Genomic DNA, 23478 nt, shown 5'->3' with positions numbered 1-23478 from the left:
GGGCCCAGGACAGAACCCTGCAGTACTCCAGTAGTCTCTTCTCTGCAGGATGAAGTTGAGCCATTGGTGAGCAACCTTTGGGAGATAAGATTAGTCTGACCTGACTTGTTTTTGCGAAACCCATGTTGACTTGTAATGATCATGGCATTCCCTTCTAAGTGCTTACAGACTGTTTAATGATCTGCTCTAGAATCGTTCCTGGTATTGATGTCAGGCTGACTGGGCGGTAGTTGTTAGGGTCCACTTTCCCCCCCTTATTTCAGCTTCACTTATTACAATTTATTTCTCTGGGATATTTCTCTTAATCTCTTCCTCGTGTGCTACCAGGTTGGTTATAAGCTATTTCTAGGGCTTCCACCTTGTCACCTTGTTATTGCTCCAAGACTTGTGCTAGAAGAATAATTTTTGGCTGGTCAGTCTAGATTTTCTCACAGGGGATCCATTTTGCAGGGAACTTTCCATGGAACTCTTGGTCTAGGGGATTTTACCAGCAAGGGAAGGCACACTTTCCACCGTCCTACCACAAGTGGGTGTACCAGTGGGTGTACTTAGAGCCATAATGCTCGCCAGGTTTAATGTTATGCCTCTTCCTTCTTATATGGCAGATTTAACAAGCAAGAAAAGTCTAAAAGATTGTGCCCATGTAATGATGGCTCAGTTGAATCTCTGGCCCACCAATTATTACATTGCTTCAGATTTAAGGAAATCAGATCCAAGTATGTGAATCTTACTCCTTTACACTTACCCAATCTCCCCGATTTATTTAGATTACACTACAGCGGAACCTCGGTTTTCATTGCTTTCGGTTTTCATTGCTTTCGGTTTTCATCAATTTTTTCGGTGAAAAATTTGTCTCGTTTTCATCGATTTGCCTCGGTTTCCATCAATTTGCAGTCAGGTGCAGGGGTTTGTGGAGAAAAATCACCCAGACAAAGCTGTCGGAGGCCGTGTCTGCAACTTGTTTAATGACAATGTCTTGCCCTATTTCAGACAAATCTTAAAGAGGCGTCAGAAACAGACCCTTTGGACAGCTTGGTGTGACACCACTGGCTCTGAAGCTGGTCCTAGTGTTATTGTTTGTTACTGTTTCAGCATTAAGCACTATACTTGTTCACCAAAATGTGTTTTGGTATGTTTTGGAGTGCCTAGAACGATTAATTGATTTCTTACATTGATTCCTATGGAAAAGTTTGCCTCGGTTTTCATCGGTTTTGGTTTTCATCGATTCTTTTCGGACGGATTACCGACGAAAACCGAGGTTCCACTGTACTTGTTGGAAAAGCCTGATCCTTCTCTTTGTATGATAGTGGTAGACTTTCTCCTGGAAATTACTAAATGCCAGTAGATTTCCTTTCACTTAACATTCATTTCCTATATTGTATATTTATGGGTTTTTAAAATCAGTTTTTTACTATTGTTGTATTGTCTATGCCAGTAAAGGCTTGCTGAGTCTCAAATGGGTGTATCTTTCCTGGAGATACAAAATGACTTGAGTTGACCCAATTAGATTGTAACAGCTTTGAATCAGTTTTTTAAAGAAAAGCTTCCTTTTTCACCCCAATTGGCAATATTTGACCAGAGAGCGTGAGGATCGAGTAACTTCCCCATCACTCCTCCTGAATCTCAGCAGATTTTTCTGCATTAGCTGGCAGGGCTGCGTTTCTAGAGCACTTGATTCTAATCCTGTGTGGATGACCAGAAAGTGTTTCAGGTTGATCGCTGCTCAAGCCTGTAGCTACAGCAAGTCCCCCTGACAGGGCTAGTGGTAGGGCATAAAACGTCTCATGGAGTTCACCTAGAGATCTGAAATGAAGTATCATCTGTATGTCAAAGACACACAACTTTATTCTTTGGCCTCTTCCGCACACGCAAAATAATGCGTTTTCAAACCACTTTCACAACTGTTTGCAAGTGGATTTTGCTATTCCGCACAGCTTCAAAGAGCACTGAAAGCAGTTTGAAAGTGCATTATTCTGCATGTGCGGAATGAGCCTTTGTTTTTCAATGAACTCTGGTTGTATTTGTTCCTGTAAAACACGTTTCAGCCTGCCTTGAGCCCCATAAAGAAGAAAGGAGGCTAATAAATGTTTTACATGGATAAATATAATCTGTGGCGTGTACCATCTGTTGGTAACCTTGGTTGTTTCAGCAGTCATGTCTGCATGGAAAAGTGGAATCGGCTCAGCTCTGATCATATCCAGGTTCGCTTTATTTGATGACTGTTTGGGAAGGGAACTCTAGTTCTTACAGAAGAAGAGGAAGAAGAGTTTGGATTTATACCTCACCTTTCTCTCTTGCAAGGAGACTCAAGGTGGCTTACAACAGACACCTTCTGAGATAGGTGGGGCTGAGAGAGTTCTGAGAGAACTGTGACTAGCCCAGTCACAGGAATGTAGATCAGCAGGAATGTAGGTGTGCAGAAACTCATCTAGTTCACCAGATAATCCTCTACCACTCAGGTAGAGGAGTGGGGAATCAAACCCAGTTCTCCAGATTACAATCCACCTGCTCTTAACCACTACACCACGCTGGCTCTTAGAATGGAATGCACTTCGAAAGTGCCAACTGATTTGCCAGGAGAGGAACGTTCTGTGCCATTGAAAGGCATTCACCAGCTGCCAGTTTTTCTGAGCACTATGAAGACGCTTAACTTTAAAGCTTCCAATGATTCTGGACCAGGGTGCCTAAAGGATATATCCAGTGGTGGGATTCAAATAATTTAACAACCAGTTCTGGTGGTGGGATTCAAATACTTTAACAACTGGTTGTTTACAAGCACCAGTTTAACAACCGGTTCTGCCAAAGTGATGCGAACCGGCTGAATCCCACCACTGGATATACCACATGGAGCTGCCCAGATGTTAAAGGATCATCACAGGCTTGGCTTGGCTTTGGAGGAGCCTTCTCTGCTGTGGCTCCCACGTAGGTACTCCCTTCTTGCACTCATTTGCCTGGCAAGTACTCTTTTAAGTCTCAGACCTTCCGTGAAGGCATCTTTTTAATTTCCTACAAACATTTGGCTGTGTTGGGCTTCAGGCTTGGCTGGCGTCATTCACCGGTGCTTTTGCTGTCTTTCAATCTCATTGCTGTTTTAGCATTTTTTTAAAAAAAAATTCTTTATGCCTTCTAATTCATGTTTCTTCTGATGAATGTTTATTGGGTTTTTCTTTCAGCCCCTTCTGCGAACTGATTCAGGAATGTCCTTGAGAGGCAGTCGAGAAACAGTCCAAACAAATAATTGCATATCATCAACCCTGATAGAAGGAAAATTTCCAAGGGGACCAAAAGGTCAAGCAAGATCAGTAATGTAGATAAACACCTGAAGAGGCACAATAAGTCTTGGCAGCATGTCCGATATATTCCCAGCAGAGTTGAGATGCTGTCCCACAGTGTCCAAAGTATCAATGGATTTCAATTTTGCTGATTCCATGGGGCAATTTCTCTGTGGAATTTCATTGCTCAAGTATGATAAAGACAGTGGGCCCCAGGGGCAGAGGCGTAGCAGAAGGAAATGGCACCTGAGGCAATTGATGCCCAATGTTGTGCCCCCCCACGGGCACCGTACGCTCCCCCCACGCCAACCTGGCTTGGATGAGCCAAGTTGGCACTGGGGAGTGCAAAATCACCCCCCATGCCACACCCCTCCTCCCCTGTGCCAATGTGGCTCAGACTGCCGAGTCGGCACGGGAGAGGAGAGGTTTGGGCGCAATTTTGCACCACCCCCCATGGGCGCCATCCACTCTCCCTCGAGCCGAGTCGTCGCAGGGAAGGCACAAAATTGCCCACCACACAGCACACCCCTCCTTCCCTCGCCAACACAGCCCGGACAAGCCGAGTCAGCATGGGGGAAGAGGGAGGGGGGACAATGATGCAAACCAAACCACGGGTGCCATCCCTTCCTCCCCCACATGTCCCCGGAGCCAAGTTGGCACTGGGGAGGAGGGGCGTGGGGGGGCGATTTTGCGCCCCCTCCACATGACAGGATGGCATGCGCCCAGGGACATGTGACCCCACATGTCCCCCTTGGGCAGTACACCTCTGCCCAAGGGTGCAGGTGGTCACAGGTGAGGAAGGAAACCCCCTTTGCAGGGGAGAAAAAAAATTCCCCAGGCTCTGTAAAGGCTGAGAATATCTGTTAGAGCAGATGGGAAGGGTGCTGCCTCTCGCTGGAAATCTTCAAGCAGCAGTTGGATGAACAGTTGTCTGGGATACTCTGCATTGAACAGGGCTGGGACTAAATGGCCTCTATGGCCCCTTCCAACTCTGTGATTCTGTGTTTCCCCCACCCTGAAAACTCTGATTTGACTAAAACGTTTCATCTATCTATATATATAAAAATCTATCAGTTCGTTTTTCTGCTGATAATCTCCCAAACTACTGGACCGATTGCTTTGAAATTTTCACACAACATCGCACTCCCCGTATGCCAGGCTTTTGCATACTGTTTCCACACCTTCTGTTGTGTACATGACACAACTGTGGCCGTTATTGTGTACATGCTACACCTGTGACAGTTGGAACCACAGTTCTGTTCCGCAACAGCGCCATCTGCTGGCCATCAAAGCAACATCCTCTGATACAAGGGAACCAACCATGCTCTCCCTTTGAAAACCACTGCCTTATGGGAGTGAAAGGGATGGGCTGGGCTATCTGCATGGCCCACCTCCAATTCTAGCGAGGAAGGGGAAGATGAGGGAAGGTCCAGGGTTTTCTGACCAAACGCTTGAAATTCTGGAACAACGTGCCTATGCCTCCCCAGCGTGTTTTATGCTAGATAATTCTGCAAGGGAGGGAGTGAAAGGACAGGATCACCACCTGACATGTGGCTCCACCCACCCTAGCAGAGGAAGGGGAACGTTAGGGAGGGACCGGGCCAAAGATTAAGCTATGCAAGGGAACGGGAGAGGGGAGGGGAGCGAGGCTCCCTTGCCTTCCCCCCTTGCAATCATTGTGCAATGACACATGTTCGAACCGTTCACTTCCCCTTTTCTTCCTTTTCCACTTCACCAGACTCAGCCACAGCAACACGTGGCCGGGCATGCTAGTTTAATATATGGGGGGAAGGTAGCATCCACAGGTCCTGCTGTGGATTAAAAATTGGTTAAATAGCAGAAATACCTGAATCAGGTACCTGAATACCTGAATCAGAGCCAGTCGCTCATTGGTAGAGCTTCCATTTGGCAGGCAGAAGGTCCCAGGTTAAAAGGACTGGGTAGTATATGACGTGGAAGACCTCTGCCAGAGCCCCTGGAGAACCACAATCTGCCTAAATAGCCAATGGATCTGATTCTGTAGAAGGCCGCAGACAATTCTCCAAATGACGGAAGGGAACAGTGGAGGCCAAGGATTGGTTTTGGAACTACAGCTATGTATTTTGCTCACAAATGTCTTGTCGAAGGCTTTCACGGCTGTTGCGTTTTTTCCAAGCTGTGTGGCCGTGGTCTGGCCATTTTTTGTGCCTCATGTTTCACCTGCAAGATGCGGGTGAAACGTTAGACCAGGGGTCTTCAAATTATGGCCCTCCAGATGTTCATAGACTACAATTCCCATGAGCCCTACCACTTGGCCATGTTGGCAGGGACTGATGGGAATTGTCGTCCATGAACATCTGGAGGGCCATAGTTTGAAGACCCCTGCGTTAGACACAAATACAGCCAGACCATCCACATGGCCCAGAAAAACCACAACAGCCTGCTCAGAAATGATCTGGAATTGAAGGGTGAGTGGCAGAGTTTGCAGATAATACGCAATTATTCAGGATGGAGGAAACCAAGGCTGGCTGTGAAGAGCTCCAAGAAAATCTCTCTGTATTGGGTAAGTGTGCAACAGCATGACAAATAATGCTCAGTGTTAGTAAGCGTAAGGTGATGCAAACTGAGACAAAAAATCCCTAACGCTGACAGAGTCTAAAGCAGTGGTGGCGAACCTTTGGCACTCCAGATGTTATGAACTACAATTCTCATCAGCCCCTGCCAGCATGGCCAATTGGCCATGCTGGTAGGGGCTGATGGGAGTTGTAGTCCATAACATCTGGAGTGCCAAAGGTTCGCCACCACGGGTCTAAAGTGACCCAGACTGAGACTGAAAGTGATCTTGGACTTGTAGTACAAAGCTTGATGAAAACATCAGTCCAGCGTGTGTCAATGATGAGACAGGCATGTCCATGCTGGGGATCTGGGACTCTGTTCTTGATCAGAAGTCTTTATTGATAACAACAGCACCCACCTGGCTTTGCAAAACTTCTTTGCCACTTGTAATGACCACTGTTTTCCTTCCTTCCTTCCTTCCTTCCTTCCTTCCTTCCTTCCTTCCTTCCTTCCTTCCTTCCTTCCTTCCTTCCTTCCTTCCTTCCTTCCTTCCTTCTTTTGGCTTATTAGCCGCCCTCCCCCAAAGGGCTCAGAGCAACGAACAACAAAATAATAATATGATAACAACAATTATTAAAACCCATAACAAACAGTATATTACAATTTAAAACCAAAATAACTAAAATAACTCTGATAGTGATAAACAGACACACACACACACACACGGAGCCCACTGGAGGCTAGAACGATGGAAAAACACTCAACCCGGCTGGCTGAATGCCTGGCGGAACAGGTCCATTTTACAGGCCCTGCGGAACAGGTCCATTTTACAGGCCCTGCGGAAACTTGACAAGTCCCGCACGCAGCAACCATAAGTCCCCCCCCCTTTTCCATGGAAATGTGAGAAAGACACAGAGGAAAGAAAGAGCCATTGGAAAGGCAAGCATCCCAAGGCCAGAGAGGCGATAGACCAGCCACCTAATGCCCCTCCCCCCTTCAGAGTCATCGCCAGGGTCATTCCTGCAGGTATCAGCAGGAATACCTGCAGGAATGAGCAGCAGTGGCGTAGGAGGTTAAGAGCTCGTGTATCTAATCTGGAGGAACCGGGTTTGATTCCCAGCTCTGCCGCCTGAGCTGTGGAGGCTTATCTGGGGAATTCGGATTGGCCTGTGCACTCCCACACACGCCAGCTGGGTGACCTTGGGCTAGTCACAGCTTCTCGGAGCTCTCTCAGCCCCACCTACTTCACAGGGTGTTTGTTGTGAGGGGGGAAGGGCAAGGAGATTGTCAGCCCCTTTGAGTCTCCTACAGGAGAGAAAGGGGGGATATAAATCCAAACTCTTCTTCTTCTTCTATCAAAGGAACCGTAAGGAAGAAGAAGTCCATTAACGTAGGAGCAAACGTTACCCCCTTTCGGAAGCAAGAGGGAAGGTCGTCCCCCCAAAACAGGCATTCTTTCGATGGAGGGAGCAAGTACATCCTGACAGGATAATTGGGGAAGGGGCTGAGAATAAAGCAGCTGATATTGACACCCTTGTACACAGCTATTGGTGCAGCCTCATTTGGAATACTGTGCACAGTTCTAGTTGCTGTATCTCTAGCACACAGCATACCTGCAAAACAATTCCTCTGAGCTTTTCTTACTTTCTTACAGGTAGCTAAGGGGAGATTAATAAAATAATGAACCATACGAATGAACCACAGCAATTGCTGTGAGACGGGGAGGCCAATGCCAGCCACTCTAGATTCCGACTGGGGAGAAAGGCGTGCTGTAAATAAGGAAATAAACAAGGACGTCATGTGGGCTACTTGAGTTCTGAAAGGGCATCACTTTCGTACCTTTAATCATGGCACAGAGGAGGAGGATGCAGCAGGGGGCACCTTGACTCACCTGTCTTCGAGGAGCTTCAGTTGCTGACCTGTGGCATTCTGTACAAATGTCATAGGTGCAAGAGTCCCGTTCCCCCTATCAGTTCAGCCTGCCTGAAACATGGGCGCTGCCATCTTCTCAAGTCTTTAAGTGCAACCTGCCGAAATTCAGAATGGGAAACTGCCTTGTCCAGAGGTGAAGGCAGAAGAAGAGCTCCGCTGCTAGAGTTCGGCTCATACCTGGCTGCTGTTAAAGGCAAATGCAAAAAGAAGATCAGAACCGCAAACTCACAACCAGAGGTGGAGCTACAAGGGGGCCGGGGGTGCGTGTTGCACTAGGCATGCGCCTGAGGGCAGAAAATTGCAGGAGGGGCGCACGCCCACTTACCTTCACTAAACAGTGCAGGCTGGAGAAGCGGCCTGTTCCCGTCAGGCTGAAAACGGCCTGGTGGGAACTACACTTCCCATGAGACCTTGGGGCTCGCAAGGTCTTGTGGGAAATATAGTTCCCACCGGGCGTTTTAGCCTGAAGGGAACAGGCTGCTTCTCCAGCCTGCACTGTTTAGTGAAGGTAAGTGGGTGGGTGGGTGGGGGCGCCGTGGGGGGGGGGACACAGAGTGCACACCAGGCGCACTCTGACCTAGCCACACCTCTGCTCGCAACTATCTGATCAATATCTGCATAACTGGCACAAAAAAGGAAGAAAAAATTTAAAATTATATATATATATATATATATATATATATATATATATATATATATATATAAGTATATATATATATATATATATATATATATATATATATATATATATATATATATAAACACATGTATTCAGTAATATAACAAGTATTACAACAATTCCCACCGATATGAAATACAACAGTGTGAGCCAATACAACTTAATAAAAGTGAATATGTACCAAAAAACCCTCCAAAATAACAAAGAAATACAAAGAAAAATGTTTTTGATATTGTGAATTACAGTCAGAAGTCCAGCAGGTAAATGTGATATGATTTAAAGTTAAAGACACACAAGAATTTCTCTCTCTTTCTCACAATACTGAAACCAAGGCGCATACATTGAAAATGCTGGGGGGAAGAATTAGAACTAATAAAAGGAAACGCGTGATTGGTGTTTGGAATATGCTGCCACAGGAGGTGGTGATGGCCACTAACCTGGATAGCTTTAAAAGGGGCTTGGACAGATTTAGGGAGGAAAAGTCGATCTCTGGCTACCAATCTTGATCCTCCTTGATCTGAGGTTGCAAATGCCTTTGCAGACCAGGTGCTCAGGAGCAGCAGCAGAAGGCCATTGCTTTCACATCCTGCCTGTGAGCTCCCAAAGGCACCTGGTGGGCCACTGCGAGTAGCAGAGGGCTGGACTCTGGTCTGATCCAGCAGGCTAGTTCTTATGTTCTTAAGAAGAAAGACGGGTGGCTTGGGCGGAAAGGAAGAAAGGAGACGATTCCTCCAATAAGGAGTTGGGTGGAGGTGGCAACTGGCTTCATGTGGTATGATAATTTGGTAATTTAATTTCTATACCGCCCTCCCCCAGAGGGCTCAGGGCGGTGTACAACACACATAATATAGGCAACAATAAAGCAGTATTACCAAATCAAAACATCAGCAACCATGATAGAACAATACAACATTATAAACATAATAATAGTCAGATGTCAGGCTACAACAACAATAAACAATATTTCCAATATCAATAATCAACACAATTATTGCGCAATAATGGGCCATGTACTGGAGAACGTCTTGCCTCGCATCCACAGTGAGCCTTTGGGCATGGGGCTCAGGGGACTCAGCCGGCCTCTCCCCTCCTTGAGTTGCCCCACTGGGAAAGAACAAACAGACCATTCAAGGCAGACGGATTGGGAGGCCAGGCGTGTCCGGAAGCGGGACTTTCAGTGCTTACGGCAGCAGCCAGCAAGGGGTAGAAAAACACACGGAAACCTGCGTTCTGCTCATTCTTGGGGACCAATTATCTCGGTGCCTGTGACGAGGGAGGAAAACAGCTTTCCAGGAGCAGGGCGGGGAGGGGGGATTTTCCACCCAGCCTCATGACTCTTCCCTCTCCTGTCTGGAAGGGAACAGACCGGCTGCCTTCCCGATCCACAGGGGCACCAGATCCACCCAAGAAGACCTGCTAGCCCAGCTGGGAAAAGCCCCGGCTTGGGACACTTAGAACAGACAGACCAACGGTCACTCAGAACACAGGCCGGGCAGGCAGAAGGACCCAGCCTCTGTAGGATTTCTAGGAGCCAGGCTGGAAAAGGCCCCGCCTGCCCGTTACAGGGCATGGGTTCTGGGCATGGGGGACCGGCATGTGAGCATCGGGCACCCCTGCTTCCTTTGAACGTGGAGATGCCCTTGGAAAAGGGCTGCTCGGAGCCCAATGCTTCAAGGGCTGAAACAGAGCCGGGCTAGATGGTGCTGGTCTAGCCTGGTCTCAGGCACTTTCAGATGCTCATCGTTCTGCCGCTGGTTTTCAGCTAGGCTGGGCTCAGCGTGGGGAGCTGCAGCCGGCCAATTCTGGCCCAAGCAACACACTCCTCTGGGCCGTTTGTTGATTAGCAAAATCTACGGATAACCTGAGCAGCTCCTTCTTGTCTTGAGGGCCACGATCCATCTCTCACACACGGAGCTGTTCTATGCCGAATCGAACCCTTGGTGCATCACGCTCAGTCTTGGCTGCTCTGATGGGCAGCGGCTCTCCAGGACTCTCTGCGTGCCACGCAGGTGTTCAGGCATTGAGCCGTGGCCCGTCCCCAACCGGTCCTTGGCTAGGCACCAGAACACTTGCCAACTGACCTGGAAAAGATTGCTTGAGCTGCTCCTGGGCCACTCACAGGACTCAGCAGAGACACCTTTGCAGAGCACGGAGAGAAACAGGTTCTTTATCTGCTAGTCCAGGGGTCTGCAACCTGTGGCTCTCCAGATGTTCATGGACTACAATTCCCATCAGTCCCTGCCACCATGGCCAATTGGGGCTGATGGGAATTGTAGTCCATGAACATCTGGAGAGCCACAGGTTGCAGACCCCTGGACTAGTCCCTATGGTGTAAGGCTGAACACACTCAGACGAAGATAACTTTTAAAAAGGAACGTTCTTGAATTATGTCACCCAGCTACAGGGTGCTGGAACTGAGGATTCTTGTCCTCAGTTCCAGTATTTATTCTATTTACAAAAAACAGGCAGCAACCAATCAACTTTTCCCCTCCTCCCAGCTCCTGGTCTCCCATTGGTTCTGAAGCTCCGGTGGGATGTAGCTTCCCAGTTTGCTTTCCCGCTCTTTGTGGGAAAAGGCGGGAGCCGGTGCATGCTGGGAGTTGCAGTCCTGACATACGGACCAATTCGCCGTTGGCCAAGGAGACAGACGGGAATCAGGACTGCAGACTCGAGACATCCTGTTAATCAGTAGCAATGGGACTAGGCATGTAGCTTGAAAGGGATGCCATGTGGCCAACTTCCAGGTGGGGCCAGACGGTCCCCCAGCATTACATCTGATCTCCAGACTGCAAAGATAAGTGCCCCCTGGATGGAATGATGGCTTTGGAGGGTAGACTCTGGGGCACTCCCCCCTCCTGAGGTCCTTTTCCTCCTCATGTCCCACCGGCCTAGGCTCCACCACCTTCAGTCTCCAGGAATGTCCCAACCAGGAGTTGGCAACCCGAGTGGACTGGCTTTTAAAACACTGAAAACTTCCCTATGGAAGCTGAGCCCCAGTGGGGGTGCCGTCATTGGCCCAGCTGGAGCCAATAAGGGCTGCTTGGATGGAACTCCGCCTCCAGCCGCTCTCCACCTGCTGGAACAGGGGACCCTGGCCAGCTGCTTCTGATTGGAGGAGAGCATCCATCTGGGTTCTGTTTTGAGAGTTGTTTTTGCAGGGCCCCTCGAGGACAAGAGCAGTCTACCTCAGCCACCTGTCAGATTACTAACCATTCCCCAGAGGACTCTGCTTGTTGTGTCAGGCCAGGAAAATAACATTTAGTCAAGATCACCCTAGCCATTCGATAATATACTGACCAGTAGTAGAATTCATTTCTTGGCAGCCTTAATTGATAGTAATATTAGTAGAAAGGCTTTTCCTTTCCAAAGCCTTAGCCCGATATTATTAAGAATATATTGAACCAAAAATCCTTCCTTCTCTCACACGGGAACAAATTCCTTATTGGCAAGATACCCGGTTGCTTGCTGAGTTCTGTAAATAGAGATTTACCACAGCCCCATTGTAAAATGCAAAATCTTTACCAGGATGTGAGACTTTGAAGGCCAGGATATATCAAACACTAAATGTGAAAGCCTTTACTCAAGAGAAATGCAATTAGCTCCCTTTGAAGCTCCAGTTATCACATCTGAGAACGGGTTCTGTTGTCTGCTAGCAAAATACAAAACTCAGGGACAGCTAGAAATGCTGTGTTTTAGCAAAGAAACATAATTGTTTCAAAATAAGCATTGGCCGGTATAAATCTGTTCTGGTTACTTGGATATTGTGTGAAGTACTAGAAAATAAGAGGATATAAGTTACCTGTCAGCAACAAGGCAGCTAACCTTGTAACTTTAAGGTGCCAAACATTTGTCAAGGAAAGGAATCCGCCCCCCCCCCCTTCCATGGACAACATCAAAGCCCGAAGATGTTGTCTGTCCCAAGATGTTGTGATTGTATTATGTAAACTGACCTCTTGTGATCTGTTAGTTTTGTGATCTAGTTATTTTGGCTTCCTGAGTAATTGTGTACTTTGAAAAACACCAATTTATTTTATAACAGGATTACCCCTTTTGATGCATTCTGTTTCCCACAAAATTTCCTATAAAAATAGAAGGTGGGCACCATCTCACCGCTTCACGCAGAGGGAGCCAACCGAGGAGGTAACACAGTCCTCCAATTGAACTTACTTATTCTGACCTCTTGGCTCTCTGTTTCGTTATTGGCTGGGAAAATTATGAGGAGCCCTTACAGCAGTGGTGGGATCCAAACATTTTAATAGCAGTTTCCAAGGGTGGTGGGATTCAAACAGTGGCGCCGCCGCACACGCGCACCTCCGGTCCCTATTGGGCAGGGAGGTTGCTTTAGTCACCCCTTCTCGGCACTCAGAAAAAAATTAGTAACCACTTCTAGAGAAGTGGTGAGAACTGGTTGGATCCCACCTCTGCCTTACAGGGAGGGCGGGGTATAAATATGATTTTAAAAAAAAAAACATTGAGACACAGAACCAGGGGCATAGCCAAGGAAAATGGAGCCCAGGGACAGACTGAGTCCCCCCCACGGGCCCCCATGACATGCCCCCTCAGTGTTCCATTTACTTTAGCCAGCAGCAGGGCCTGGCAGGGTAGGGCAGAGTAGGGGCGTGTGCAGCGGCTTCTGCCAGGGTCCCTGGCAGCGGCCTCCGCTGGGCCTGACCGGGCGAGGCTAGCTCAGCAGCAGTCTCTGCCAAGCCTGGCGGGGTGGGGCGAGGGGACGATTTTCTGCCCCCCACGTGACCCCAACAGCATCCGCCCAGGGCGCCTGTCCCCTCCCATCCCCGTGGTAGCTACGCCACTGCACAGAACTGATATCAAGCTGGGGCCTATCATGCTGCTCAGAAGCTATTCTTGCTGTTCTTGACCTCTGGTTCTGGTTGTTAGTGGGAGTCAGGGTGTCGTGGGGTGTTGACATAGCTTGTTTTGACAGTGGGGAAGACGATGGGGGAGCAGGTGGAACTTCAAGCGGCTGTGGACCCACGTGGCTGCCTTCTACGGGACCAGGTTGTTCAAGGCTTGCTTGTCTACTCAGACTGGCAGTAACTCTCCAGGTCTCAAGCGAAGGCCGTTCACATCACCTCTGTTCTGCAGACAGGTGCTAGCTAGGGCGTGGCCAGACAGACCAGAGTCCAGGCGAGCAAGGCACAGTTGAGATAATCTGGAGCAGAGGCGTATGGGGGGAATTGGTGCCCGGAGACAACTGTTCTTGGGGTTCCCTCTTCGCTACGCCTGGGAGCTGGGAGGAGGGTGAGGCCTGGGGGGCAGGCTCCCCCTCTGGGGAGAACAGAAGCAACTGCAAGGCTCCATCCTTGTCTCCTTTGCTTTTATAAGCATGGGGGAGGGCTTGGTGGAAGGGCCCCCATGGGACTGTTGGCTACAAGCTGGGAGGGGGGGTGAGGCTTGGAGAGGTGTCCTCAGGCTTCCTTGGCCCCACCCACATCAATGATGACATGGGCGGGGCTAGCAGTGCCCAAAGACGAAGAGGCAGCAGGACTTCCTGCTGTTGACAAATATTTCAAGTTTCTTTCCTGGTTTATACCTTTTATACTATGTGATATGTGTACAACGTTGAATTGTGTCTAACTCCATTTTGGTCTAAATGACCATTGAAATAAATCAATCCACTGATCTATCTAGAATGGTGTAATGATCAAGCACAGGCGTAGCTACCATGGGGACATCCGGGGACAAGTCCCCCGGGCGACACCTTGTGGTGGGCGCAAAAATTGTAGGTTCGTTTGTGGCTTTCTGTATTTTTTACTGTTTTTTTCAATTTTGGCCTGCAGGGGGCACAGTTTTTAGGCTAGTGGCACCATAATTTCAGGCTATTGTCTGGTGACTCTCCTGATGATACCAGCCAAGTTTGGTGAAGTTTGGTTCAGGGGGTCCAAAGTTATGGACTTCCAAAGGGGGTGACCCCATCCTCCATTGTTTCCAATGGGAGCTAATAATAGATGGGGCTATCATTCTGAGGGTCCATAACTTTGGACCCCCTGAACCAAACTTCACTAAACATGGGTGGTATGATCAGGATAGTCTCCTAAAGATAGCCTAAAATTTTGGTAATGTTAGCTTAAACATTTCTCTCCTGACAGGCACCTTCAAATTTTCCTGGGGTTCTTTCTTTAAATCCACCCCCTTTGGAGTGGATTTAAAGGGAGAATCTGGGCTCCCTAGATTTAAAAAAAATTGAAAGTATTGTTGAAGACTTTCACAACCAGATTCAACTTGTTGTTGTGGAGCAGCTTATATTGTGGTCATGGTTCTGTATAGATCTTGTTCCTAACGTTTCACCTGCATCTGTGGCTGGCATCTTCAGAGGTGTATCACAGAGAGAAGTCTGTTATAAGAGAAGTCTGGACACAGTGTATAACAGACTTCTCTCTGTGATACACCTCTGAAGATGCCAGCCACAGATGCAGGTGAAACGTTAGGAACAAGATCTACCAGACCACGGCCACACAGCCCGGAAAACCCACAACAACCAGCATTGACAATGATGCTTTTTTGGGGTGGATGGGTGGGAAATCTACCCTGAAACAGCATCACTTTCAATGTTGTTTGAACTAGAGAGCCCAGAGTCTCTCTTTAAGGTGGATTTAAAAGGAGAATCTGGCCTCTCTAGTTTAAACAACATTAAAAGTGATGCTGTTTCCGGGTGGATTCCCCCCCTTCAAAAAATAGCATCACGTTCAATGTTGTTTAAACTAGAGAGCCCTGGGTGTGTTCAGATTTGTGTGTTGGGGCATGTTCTATAATGTGATGGTGACTTTGAGATGACCTGGTGCAAAAAATGTTGTTTGGTCGTGGTGGGGGAGGGACGCTGCCCATATTGGGGGGGCCCCCGCAAAACTCAGATTTTGTCCCGGGCTCCGTTTTCCCTAGCTACGCCACTGTGATCAAGACCAGGTGGACTCCAGAGAACCAGCTTTGACCCTCCACGCTGGCTTTCTCTAGTAAAAATATGTGGTAGGAAAAAGTGTAATTAAAAGTTGCTGTAGGTGGGGGATCTGAGAGACCTGCGTCTGAATCCCCAATCTGTGCAAGTTCCATATTCTCAGCCTAATTTATCTCGCAAGGTGTCAGGGGATTGTATTCTAGGTGATTGAGATGCATTCCTCGCTCAATGTAATCGCTACAAGATATAGGTTACCAACTTGCTATAAGATATATGTAACCAGTCTACTAGATGGGGTGCTGTGGGGTTTCCAGGCTGTATGGCCATATTCTAGCATCATTCTCTCTGCCACAGATGCCAGCCACAGATGCAGGGGAAACGTCAGGAGAGAATGCTGCTAGAACACGGCCATACAGCCCGGAAACCACACAGCACCCCAGTGATTCCGGCCAAGGACATAGGTAAGGGGGGGGGGTGTTCTTGGGTTCAACCCCCCCCCCCATTGATGCCCAAAACTCCGCCCACCCGTTTGTGGGTTTTTTAAACATTTTTAGTGTTTTTTTGGTTTTTGGCCTGCAGGGGGCGCATTGTTTAGGCTAGCACAGGGGTAGGGAACCTTTAACACTCAAAGAGCCATTTGGACCCGTTTTCCACGGGAAAAGAAAACACTTGGAGCCGCAAATAATTTTTGACATTTAAAATAAAGATAACACTATATATATTGGGGGTTTTACCTTTTATTCCACTCATTCTGAGAAGCGCGTGGATGCGTCCGCCCTGCTGCCTGCAGGGCAGGCAAGGATGGGGCCAGCGGCTCGGCCTCACTGCTCCAACGGGGCGGGTGAGAGGGGAAGCCGGGCAATTGGTGCGCCCGCCCTGCTGCCTGCAGGGTGGGCAAGGATGTAGCCGGTGGCTCGGCCTTGCCGCCGCCGGGAAAGCACCCGCCCCACTCGAATGGGGCAGGCGAGAGGGGAAGCCCGCGGCACGGCCCAGCCAGCCACGGGCAATTGGTGCGCTTGCCCTGCTGCCTGCAGGGCGGGCAAGGATGGGGCTGGCGGCTCGGCTTGTGGAGCCGCAGTGCAAGGGCAGAAGAGCCGCATACGGCTCTCGAGCCACAGGTTCCCTACCCCTGGGCTAGCAGCACCAAACTTTCAGGGATTGTTTGGGGAATCGCCTGATGATACTACCCAGGTTTGGTGAGGTTTGCTTCAGGGGGTCCAAAGTTATGGACTCCCAAAGGGGGTGGTGTCTCCCATCCTCCATTGTTTCCAATGGGAGCTAATATGACGCATGTGGGCTACACCTTGAGGGTCCATAACTTTGGGACCGCCTGAACCAAACTTCACTGTAAACCTGGGTGGTATCATCAGGAGAGTCTCCTAAAGATACCCTAAAATTTTGGTGCTGTTAGCTTAACAATTTCACCCCTGACAGCAGGCACCCCCCCCAAATTTCCCCAGATTCTCCTTTTAAATCTTCCCCCTTCGGCATGGATTTAAAGGGAGAATCTGAGGTCCTCAGTTTAGAAAAAGAAGAAGAGTTTGGATTTATCTTCTCCCTTTCTCTCCTGTACGAGATTCAAGGGGGTTTACAATCTCCTTGCCCTTCCCCTCACAACAAACAACACCCTGTGAGGTGGGTGGGGCTGAGAGAGCCTCCTGGTGAAGCTGTGACTCAGGCCCAAGGTCACCCAGGCTGGCGTGGTGTGGGAGCCAAAGTACAGGTTGAATCTGAATTCCCAGATAAGCCTCCACAGCTCAAGTGGCAGAGCAGGGAATCAAACCCGGTTCCTCCAGATTAGAATGCACCTGCTCTTAACCACTATGCCACATTGAAAGTGATGCTGTTTCAGGGCGGGGGATAATCCACCCCAAAACTAGTGATCACCTTTCATCAAAAAAAGAGCGAACTAGTGACCCCAGATTCTCCCTTTAAGGTGGATTTAAAAGGAGAATTTGGGCTCTCTAGTTTAAACACCATTGAATGTGATGCTGTTTGGGGGTGGGTTCCAGCATCACAGCGGCTGCCGGGGTGTGTGTGTGTGTGTGCGCAAAACTCAGATTTTGCACCAGGCTCCATTTTCCCTCTATGGTTCTGCCCAGAGGGGAGGGCAGAAGGAACTGCCAGCTGCGAGCCCAGCTGGTGGGAGGCAGGGGAGGGCAGAGCGGGGGAGTCTGCCGTCCCCGGCCTTGGAGAGCTGCTTTTATAAGTGCTAGGTCAGGGGCGGGCCTTGGGGAGGCGTGGCCATGCCCTAGGGGCGGGTGGGGGTGTGGCCCCACCCCTGAACCCCCCCCCCCTAAAAAATCTATACCTACATCCCTGATTCCAGCCATGAAAGCCTTCGACAACACATAGTCTGCTATATGTTATCACTGCCATTCTGGGACAGTCTTTCTTTGATCTTTGCTTTATGGCTTCACATGCCGCATAAATAACTAGGCTCTCCCCTGACACGTTGGTCTCATGAGATTGTTTCTGTGGGAGCAGGATGCCAGGTGGCTCTCCATCTCTATCGGTCGCTGACCTTGGGACGCCTCAGCTCCAAACTAACTCTTTCTCACATTTCCTGTGAAAATGGTAGGGGGAGGGACTATCATCGGAATAAAGGGGGTAGCAACAGCCAGGTTTGCTAGAACTGGCTTTGTCAAGCTGGGTGCTTCAATGCCTATCAACAAACGCTACTGATCAACAATACAAAGTCTTGTCGAAGGCTTTCACGGCCGGATTCAACTGGTTGTGGTGGGTTTTCCAGGCTGCGTGGCCGTGGTCTGGTGGATCTTGTTCCTAAAGTTTCGCCTGCATCTGTGGCTGGCATCTTCAGAGGTGTATCACAGAGGGAAGTCTGTTACACACTGTATCCACTGTTACACAGTGTGTAATAGACTTCCCTCTGGGATACACCTGTGAAGATGCCAGCCACAGATGCAGGTGAAACCCTAGGAACAAGTTCCACCAGACCATGGCCACGCAGCCTGGAAAACCCACCACAACCCAAACAAAGTCTGTTTATTGCTTCACGGTTCGAGGCCTAACACAAGGCTGTGATGAGGATAAAAGGGAGAAGGGGGGATGTTGTAGGCCACTGTGGGTTCCCACAGGGGGAAAAACTGGGGTACAAATGAAGCAAATAAATATTTGCAGTCATATCAATACACAGAATACACTGGCGCATGGTGTAGTGCTTCAGGGCAGTGGACTCCAGAGATTCCCCACTCCTCCAAATGTATGGCGGACTCTTAATCTGGTGAGCTGGATTTGCTTTCCCCACTCCTACATTCCTGCTGGGTGACCTCGGGCTGCTTACAGTCCTCTTTGAACTCTCTCAGCCCCAAGAGGTCTGCTGCGGGGAGAGGAAGGGAACGCAGTTTGCAAGCCACCTTGAATCTCCTCGAGAGAGCCAGCAGTGGCGACGTGCTGAAGAGCAGGGGCACTCTAACCTGGAGAGCCGGGTTTGACTCCCCGCTCTGCCGCCTGAGCTGCGGAGGCTTCTCTGGGGAATTCAGATTAGCCTGGGCGCTCCCACACACGCCAGCTGGGTGCCCTTGGGCTAGTCACGGCTCTTCGGAGCTCTCTCACCTCACTCACCGGCTGCTTGTTGTGAGGGTAAGGGGGGGGGGGATTGTCAGCCCCTTTGAGTCTCCTGCAGGAGAGAAGGGCGGGGCGGGGGGGGTAGAAACCTCCTCCTCCTCCTCCTCCTCCTCCTCCAGCGGGGCATCCATTGCAAACTCTTCTTCTGACTGCGCCCGGTCTTGCTGCCCCCCCCCGCGCCTCCTGCTGAGCTCTCCGGGGCCGGGGGAGGCGGGGCCAGGCAGGCAGGCAGCCGCGGCTTGCAACCGGAGGGCGGCGCGCTGCAGGCGGGGACCCAGCCATGGAGGAGCCGGAGCGCGGCGGCGGCGGCGGCGGCGATTCCCTTCCCGGAGAGGGGCCCCTGGTCCGGCCAGCGCCACTGCCGGAGCCCCCCGTGGGCGGGCTGTAGCGGGCGGGCGGGCGGGGGGCGCCATGCGGGCCGGGCCGGGCGCGGACCCGGATCGCCGCCAGCGCTGGGCCGCCCTCTTCGAGCAGCTGGACGCCAACCGGGACGGCCGCGTGGACGCGCACGAGCTGCGCCGGGGCCTGGCCCGCCTGGGCATGCACGCCGCCTCCGACGCCGAGCAGGTCAGGCTGCCCCCCGCAGAGCCCCCCGCAGCGGCCGGCCGGCCGGCAGGGAGGTCGGGGTCGGGGCCCCGGGAGGACGGGGCTGCTTCGTGTGTGCTCCTGCACCCCGCCCCCGAGCCTCCAGGAATCTCTCCCGTTGGGATTGGCAACCCTGGAGCTTGGGAGAGCTGCTCGGGCCCTCCCCACTCTTCCGGCATGGGCGCATCAAGCACAGGGCACTGCAGACTTGCTGCTCCGCTAAAAAAAAGCCCTGGGGCATCTGGTTGCCAACTCCAGGTGGGGACATTCCTGGGGAGTTGGGGGATGCGCAGAGACCCTCGGCTGGGTCCCAGGCCACGGAGCCCACCTTCCAAAGCAGCTGGGTTCTCCATCACCTGCCGATCAGCTTCAGTCCCTTTCCAGGGGATCTCCAGGCGCCATCTGGAGGTTGGTAACCTTGGTGAATTTCATAGGAGCTAAAAGGTGCTCACTTAGCTGGGGAGCGATAAAGCTGTGGAGGGTTGGGTGGGCAGAGGGCGGGGGGGGGGCGCGTTGGCAAAGGGTCCCTGTGCCAAGAAGAGAATTTAGACAAGGGTTGCCAGGATTCCTTGGGCAACTAGCTCAAAACTCCCTCCTTACACCTGACGCTGAAGGGACACGGGCCTCCCCTCCCTTGGCAAATGGGTGCAAAGGAAAGGATCCCTGGAAATGGGTGTCGTACAAGCAGGCGGGAGCATTTAGAATCCGTCTTGCACGTGAGGGTCAGTCCCCAGAATAGGTGGAGGCTCTGAATCCTAGAGTGGGAAGAGACCCCCAAGAAGGGCCATCCAGTCCAAACCCCCTGCAATGCAGGAACACACCATCAAAGCACTCCTGCCAGGTGGCCATCCAGCCTCCTCCAAAGAAAGGGACTCCACCACCCTTCGAGGTAGTACAACGGCCCTTCCAGTCAGGAAGTGTTTCCTGATGTTTAGGTGGAATCTCTTTTCCTTCCGCTTGAACCCATCACTCCTGGTCCTCGTCTCTGGAGCCGCAGAAAAGAAGCTTGCTCCCTAAAATGTGCCGTACGCACGCACAGGGTGGCCACAAAGAGCCGTGGGTTTGTGGAAAGTAGAACTGCTCTTCTGTGACTTCGGGGCATGTTTGTGAAAAACGGGAGAACAAGTTTGAGGACACAGATGATGTCAACCCCCAGATCGCTCTGTCCTAAGACTGTTGGCTCTTGGCAACATCAGGCTGCAGTCAAGGCCGTGAACATGTCAGTGGTGTTCCCGAGGCACGGATAAGCACTCTACAGACTCATGGGTAGAAGTTTGTAAGTCGTCTTGAGGCTTCTTACAGTGAAGAAGAGGGCGGCAAAGTGAGGCCTAGTTGTGACTTCAGTTGCCTTCGATGTGTGTCTGTCGTACAGCCATGCTCTTCTGGACCATTTACAGTCTCTGCAGTTTTATTCAAACTGCATTAGGACGACGCCAAATGCGTTGCGCAGTTATTTTTTAAGTGTTTCACAGCTGACGATACTGATTTATAAGAAGGGAATGGGGCAGGTAATATGTAGGTGGCATTATGGAAGGATCTTTATGCAGGGAAGAGGAATTGGAGCCACTCTGTGGTGAGATCATAGAATCATAGACTCATAGAGTTGGAAGAGACCCCCAAGGGCCATCAAGTCCAACCCCCTGCCCTGCAGGAACACACAATCAAAGATCTCCTGACAGATGGCCATCCAGCCTCTATTTCAAAACCTCCCAAGAAGGAGACTCCACCACACTCCAAGGTAGTGCATTTCACTGCCAAGCAGCCCTGACTGTCAGGAAGTTTTTCCTGATGTTTAGGTGGAATCTCTCTTCCTTCACCTTGAACCCGTTATTCCTGGTCCCAGTCTCTGGAGCAGCAGAAAACAAGCTTGCTCCCTCACCAACATGACACCCCTTCAAATATCTAAACGTGGCTATCATGTCACCTCTTCACCTTCTCTTCTCCAGACTAAACATCCCCAGCCCCCGAAGCCTCTCCTCGTACGACTTGGATTCCACACCTTTGACCATTTTGGTTGCCCTCTGGACCCATTCCAGCTTGTCAGTGGTAATCTCAGTCAGTGTCTTAATAAATGTGCAAAGGGTCCACTTCTCTCGTCTACCACACCCTGCGTTCTCTTTGCACTGTGAGTTTTCCTCTGCTGAAAGGCTACAAGGGTCACAATTTTGCTTTGAAGTTTGTCGTCTTGTGATATGTATCCTCTTTGGTGATGAATCTGAAACAACTTGTTCCTGCATGGAAGTAATGACTTGTGTTGCCTTTGATGAGTTATGGATTTGTCTGAGCTGCCTCTAAGAGGGTGTGAGAAATCTATTTTGTCGAAGGCTTTCACAGCCGGAATCACTAGGGTTTTGTGGGTTTCCAGGTTGTATAGCTGTGTTCCAATAGCATTCTGTCCTGATGTTTCACCTACATCTGTGGCTGGCATCTTCAGAGGATCCTTTGAAGATGCCGGCCACAGATGCAGGTGAAACGTCAGGAGAAAATGCTACTGGAACACGGCCAGACAACCCAGAAAACCCACAACACCCTGGTGTGAGAAATCTATTGCCAGCCTGTTGGAAAAGTGGCCCTGAACTATGCTTCTCAGATCTGCAGATGACAGAGCCCCCGGGGGGATCGCAATTGCAGAGACAGAGAGGCAGGGATATTTATCTTGGAGCAGGTAACAGTACAGTTCTGTTCCACAACGCCTGGACCAAAGCCAAGCTGTGATTTTTGCAGCTCATGTTCATTGTTTGAAATACTGAACTGAAAACCAGCCGGGATCGGTTGTCAGGGAAACTCTTGGCCAAAAAAAGAAATTCAAGGCGTATTCGATCCCCTTTTTCTCAGTTAATCTTGCACGGGCGTCTTAGTGGATTCTGCTGTAAAGGCCTCAATTCATAGCTCACTGAGGTCGCAACTCAAGGTCATGATTTAATCTTGGCAACGTTTCCAAATATTTCTTTCCGTTCTAGAATGGGCGCTGGGAGCTTGCCGAGGGTAGGTTGGAAAAGTTTACTGTTTTCTGGACTTCAGTTTTCCTAGCCTAAAAGAGGAATAATAAATAGGGCAGGCAAAGTTTATTAAAACTTTTGGTCAACCAGGCAAAACAACAATGACGTTTGTGTAATTAGGACCGATCCAATTGATTAAAAAACCCACACAAGCTTTCAAGCATGCTGGGACTGGCAGCGTGTTGTATTGAGAGTGGAAACTGCTGGTAAGTCACCGCCAAATTACGGCCAACCCCCAAAAGTCAAGAGACGTTCAGAGATGGGTCGCCATTGCTTTCCGTGGCGTAGCAACTCAAGTACTAAGCAGAGCTAACACGGCTTTGGCTCAAAGGCGTAGCTGGGCCAAATTGCGCCTGGTGCGCAGTCTATATTTTCCGGGCCCCGCAGCACCGCCCTTCCCACACTTCCTTTCCTTTTCCTATAACTTTTTCAGGCTGATTATTATTATTATTATTATTATTATTATTATTATTATTATTATTATTATTATTATTATTATTATTTACATTTGTATACCGCCCTCCCCCGAAGGGCTCAGGGCACTGAGCCCCAAGGTCTCCTGGGAACTGTAGTTCCTCAGGCCGTTTTTACTGTGAACAGGCCTTTTTGCATCCTGAACAAGTTCTAGGAAAAGGAAAGGAACTAAGGTAAGTGTGGGAAGGGGGGTGGGGGGCACCATGGGGGGAAAGGGGGAGGGGTCTGGGGCGATTTTTCTGCACCCCCAGGCATGCAACCAGTGCACGGCGCACCCCCCAGCCCCTTGTAGCTCCGCCACTGCTTTGGCTTCTCAGTTCTGAGGAGTTTGGGGTCGTCTGGGCCATCTAGGTCAGAGTGCCTGCTGCAGAACTTTAAAAAGATAGAAGGGTAGAAAGCACATGTTTTCCGGCTGTGGTGTGAAGATCGTGTTGCTTGTAGTCGGTTCTCTGTGGGATACAGACCAGCCATTCGCTCAGCTTTATTGTGGTGGGGGTGTCTTGT

The 23478-nt window shown here is 50.1% G+C and overlaps 1 protein-coding gene across 1 annotated transcript in view; it reads left to right on the top strand.

Annotated features, from left to right (window-relative positions):
* The first annotated feature begins 19134 nt into the window (after positions 1-19134).
* SLC25A23 (solute carrier family 25 member 23) overlaps positions 19135-23478 on the top strand; it is a 67748-nt gene continuing 63404 nt past the window's right edge. The window contains exon 1 of the mRNA XM_048490896.1: positions 19135-19483. Coding sequence (XP_048346853.1) covers positions 19328-19483 — 156 coding nt within the window. The 5' untranslated portion in view covers positions 19135-19327. The remainder of the gene's footprint in view (positions 19484-23478) is intronic.

Source organism: Sphaerodactylus townsendi, linkage group LG03 (assembly GCF_021028975.2).
Source record: "Sphaerodactylus townsendi isolate TG3544 linkage group LG03, MPM_Stown_v2.3, whole genome shotgun sequence".
Taxonomy (NCBI): domain Eukaryota; kingdom Metazoa; phylum Chordata; class Lepidosauria; order Squamata; family Sphaerodactylidae; genus Sphaerodactylus; species Sphaerodactylus townsendi.
Note: the sequence above shows the minus strand (reverse complement) of the source record. Positions and strands in the feature narration are given on the sequence as shown.